Source organism: Macadamia integrifolia, chromosome 2 (assembly GCF_013358625.1).
Source record: "Macadamia integrifolia cultivar HAES 741 chromosome 2, SCU_Mint_v3, whole genome shotgun sequence".
Classification (NCBI taxonomy): Eukaryota; Viridiplantae; Streptophyta; class Magnoliopsida; order Proteales; family Proteaceae; genus Macadamia; species Macadamia integrifolia.
In genome coordinates, this window is record NC_056558.1 from 1,576,638 (window position 1) to 1,581,363 (window position 4,726).

Genomic DNA, 4,726 nt, shown 5'->3' on the forward strand with positions numbered 1-4,726 from the left:
AAAAAAAAAAAAAAAAGAAGAGAAAAATCTCTACAAACACTGGAAGTAGTACAACCCAACAGCAAGAATCCATTCAAGATTGGGAACTGATTAAGACTAAAGAAAAGAGCCCCACCGAAAGCACCAACCAAGAGACCAGAACAGGACACCAGGCGAAGTTCATAATTTCATTATTCATAAACCATGCCCATGTCTTGGAGCTTAAAGCCCTACATGTAACTATTTCTCAACTCCATCTTCTAAGTAAACTCTTAATTGGAAAAAACACTCGAGATATTAAAACCGTGTAACTCTGGCTCTACATTTAGATAATTTTGAAGACCAAAATAGCCTGAAATACCTAATTGAAAACAAGGTGAAAATTTTAAATTGCAGAGTTAGCAATAAGTTAAAAACAATTAAGCAACACAAGGAAAGAGACACTATGAACCTCTTTCATGGACACTAGGGTCCTTAAGTGGACCTCACAAGTGAATAAAGGACCTGCAGGCCTTAGTTTCTTGGCCGTTGAAGAGGTGCTCCTGCATTGAGAGTATTGCTTATAGAAACTTCTTTCACAGGAAGCCTAGTACCTATTTTTTATAGTTATTATAAACTATTTATGTAATTTAACAAAAAATTTAGTTACCTGGAAAGAAAATTTATTAGTACTATGAGAAAAGAAATTCAATATATTTCTTTAAATATCATTTTTGTTGAAAACTTACAGTTCTGGCATCCAAAATTATTGTTGAAACTCAGATGCTCCTATCAAAAAGGAGTAGAGATAACAATTTGAGAGGGAATTTTAAAGGGAATGAGAGGAATAAGCTAATTGGAGGAATAGATAATCTTGGTACATGATCAGGTTGCATTAGTTTAGCTTTTGATGGTTTTGGATGGGTAAACGGGATAGAAAACGTGACAAAATGAAAACAAAAGAGAGAGTTGGGGAAACTTCAGAAAGCCCTCTAGAAAGAATGGAAATGCAGACAAATTGCTATGCATGGTTGACATTTTCCTAGTGCTGTAATAATACACTTGATAAATTTTATCTTGTGTTAAATTATTTTTCTTAGGATGGTACTGAACTATGTCTTTTGCAGCATCCTTTTCATTCTTTCTTGAATGGATTTGTTTATTTTATAAGATATTTTTTTCCATATGATCGTGTTAGATTCCGTTTCATACTGCATGAACTATATGATTACCAAACCCTGCTTATTTGTCATTTCTCTAATGTGGTCTTCCCTCTCAGGGAATATTCTAATCATCGGTATTGCCTTTTGTGAAAGTTTTTCTGACATTTTCTATTTTCTCCCTGTTGTTTTAATTTTCCTTCCTGGCAACTTAATGAATTCTGCAGCACGGATAAGCCACTCTGGAAGTCTGTAAGTATGCACTGATTTTATGTTTCGTTTGACGTTCATCTTAGATTTTAAAAAATGTTCTTTTTGTTTATTTGGTGCATAAAGATAAAGTAATTTATTGGAAATATGGCCTGGAGGCTATTATCTATGTACATAAATTGTGTCAATGTGGTGATAACTTATGAATCTATGAAACCTGAAAGCTTGTTGATGTTTGGATTTATCTGTTACTTCATGGTAAAGCTTCTTAATAAATTCAGTTGGGGTTTTACATTGTCAAATACACAGATGCCATGTTTTAGCATAGTTTTCGATGGCGTCCAGGTGCCTTGGTCGTCTTGGATGGCTTGGTTGGCTAGGCTGGTTCCTTGGCTGCCTTGGTCACCTGTTGGTTTCACCTTGTGTCTAGGTCCCCTCCGGCGCCTTGGGTTGCCTTGACTCCGTGACAACTATGTGTTTTAAGTAGTTTCTGTCCTAATAGTAAGAGATTTTTTCATTGTCAAATACGCGGACGACACGTTTAAATAGTTTCTGTTCTTATAATAAGAGATCTTTCATAAAAAACATACTATTTGGAATTTTCATCCATCCACTTCTATCATATATATCTGTTAAGCCCTAATTCCATGTCCACCTTAACCCTATTATATAGGGCTGTTGTCACACATGTCATATGCCTTTACCTTGTAATCTAGCATCTTAAACATCAATTCAACTTCGCCAAAGCCCTAATTCCGTTAATCCTAATCTATTCCATCCATTCAACATCTTTTCCCCGAAACACTGACTAGTTTTAGCACTTCCAGTGCGACTAGGACGCCTTTTCTACAAACAGCAGTTATTTTCTCTTAATTTCTCTTGGCTGACACACATTTATTTTCACTCCTTGATGGCTACTATAATTTTGGAGTCCAGTTCTAAGCCAAATTTGGGGTATGGCTGTCCTACATTAGACATCAAAAGGTATCTTTCACTTTATGATGGGGCTTATCCCCTTAAAATTAATGCAACCTTATTAACTTTTATGCTTCCTGATTGGGTTATCTTTGTGTTAAAATGTGAAAATACTTAGTTGTTTTCTTATTGGATACTGGGTTATTTCCTTCATGCATGGGATAAGAAAGGTCTCTTTATCCTGGAAAAGTTATGGAGATGCTTTTGCATTTTGATTTATGATTGAAGTAGAAGTAACAATTTTTTTCTCCTCTCCCAGCTAGTCACATCTATTAGTAATTATTCAATTTCTTTGTTTGCTGTAGGAGAAGAAACTTCTTTTGGAAAGAAAGGGTCCTCATATAGCACGGATATCTGTATTTGAAGTGAGTTATACAATGAAACTGAATTTTCAGTATCTTTGTTCTTGTTGCATCATTTTGAATTTATTTGGGAAATTAATTCTGTAGAACATGTTCGACATAAAGGTGGCATTAATGGTTGAAACTGGATGCTTTTCAAAGCAATCCAGAGCATACTGACATTGTGGGATTTGGGTGCGGTTTTCTAAAATGATTTTCAAGTGGAAGACATTGCCCTAGATAGAGTGGGGATGGTAGAACAAGATTTATGTAGCTGCCACAAGTAGTTGGCAATAATGCTCTGTTAAGTGGGAAATTCTCAATGAGTTTTTTTTTTTTTGGGGAAATAAGGTCCTGTATTCTTTGGCATAAAGTAAGAAGATGAGTAAGATACTTCAAGGTAAAATTTTATTTGGGCTCTGTTTGTTTCCTGTTAAAAACAATGTTTACACAGACTTTAGCTGGAAATTTCCTTTTATATGGATTTTGCCTCCAACAGAGCCTTCAAAAGTTATGCTGAATAGTATCATGTGTTTGTCCAGACCCCATATAAAATGATAGGAAACCTGATTGGAAATATTTCAGGCATTTGTCTTATTTTAAAATTTACCCCCCTGAAAAATGTACAGCAAGCCACTGCTATGAATGCATTGAGAACACAGGTATACCATATTCTTATCTCATAACAGATCAACTCCTAGAGGGGGGAAAAGAAATTAATTTGAAAGACTAGGAAAAACAGGGATTTAGCCGACTCCATTTAGTTGGGAAAAGGCTGAGTTGGTTGTAGGAAAAACAGAGATGTGAATCAACAGAGGCACAAACAACCATGGTTAAACTTATACTTAGTTGCTAAAATTTCTTGGAAAAAACCCAGTTTGTCATGAAGCTGATCCATCAAGGGTTTATTTCAACCAATCTACGATACAGATGGCAAGTTGAGTCATTTCAGCCACAAAAGAGTAACCCATCCGGTTGCTGGAGGGAAAGCTAAAAAAATGAATGAAGCAAAGGCTTTCTTTCCACTAGAGATAGAACAAGCATTATTGGTTTGAGGAAAGTGAGTTTCTGGAGAAAGAGGGTGTGGATAGCTCCAACAATGCCACCAGCAGGAGGAGGATGTCTGAATATTTTCTTGGGACAGATAAGTCTTCCTGAAGATTTGGTTGGTCAACGTGCTCCACTACTTCAGGAGGGGATCCAGATTCATTAAAAACCATGGTCATTTGACAATCCAACCAGAGAACTGTGCACTAGCAGGTGACCAAGTTCTACTGAATGGTGCAGTGTGGTTTTAAAACTTTGGAACTCAGTGGAGAAAATATCAATTTCATTTTTTTGGAATGGTGTGCCAGTAATTTGTGTCGATGTGCGGGGACTCTGTAGCAGTGAAGTTTTCAGGCAGAAACTAGTTAAACGTTCAAAACTCCGATTAATGGAATTTTCTTTTCAGTGTAAAATGGTGGAGCTTTTTGGTGTACAATCCTGCTTGCTTTGCGTTTTTCATTCTCATTATATTTTAACATGCAAAACCAGAAGCAGAGTTTTAAAGAGATGACCTAGTTCTAAACCCATTTAGTGTCCTGGTTACATTCACTATGGAGATCTTATGTAATTATCAATGTATTAGTCATATTCTTACAATTTTGCAGACCAATATATTGTCAAAGAACAATCTGGTTGGGTATTGTGAGATTGATCTGTTTCAAGTCCTCGATCGGGTATGTTTTCGACTTCCATTCTAATGGATGCTTTTCAAGTATATTGATGCTAGACAGTAAATGGTTTCTCTTACTTCTTGCTTCAGTTAATTTTTAGATTGCCTATGTACTGCATATGTAAATTTCATGCTTGAGGTTTTCTATCAAGGTTGTCGAGGGCCTCGAGGCATACAAAATACCGTACATGCACTGATGCACATATTATGTTTAACGTACAATTTGTAGTTGTATTTAATCATATAAATTCTTTAATTCTAAATTGGATGCTTCTTGTTGTCACCAATGTGGTGAACTGAGAAGTTGTAACCTTCTTTTGATTACCCCTTGTCTTATTCCCAAAAGGTTTTTAAGTTAGTTAAAA

General features: G+C 35.8%; 1 protein-coding gene across 2 annotated transcripts in view; it reads left to right on the forward strand.

Moving 5' to 3' along the window:
* Window positions 1-4,726, forward strand: part of LOC122066609 (phosphatidylserine decarboxylase proenzyme 3-like) — a 35,949-nt gene that overhangs the window by 2,039 nt on the left and 29,184 nt on the right. For both annotated transcript variants that reach the window (XM_042630442.1, XM_042630448.1), the window contains exons 3-5: window positions 1,346-1,370; window positions 2,609-2,668; window positions 4,297-4,365. In XM_042630442.1, the coding sequence (XP_042486376.1) occupies window positions 1,346-1,370; window positions 2,609-2,668; window positions 4,297-4,365 (154 nt within the window). The remainder of the gene's footprint in view (window positions 1-1,345; window positions 1,371-2,608; window positions 2,669-4,296; window positions 4,366-4,726) is intronic.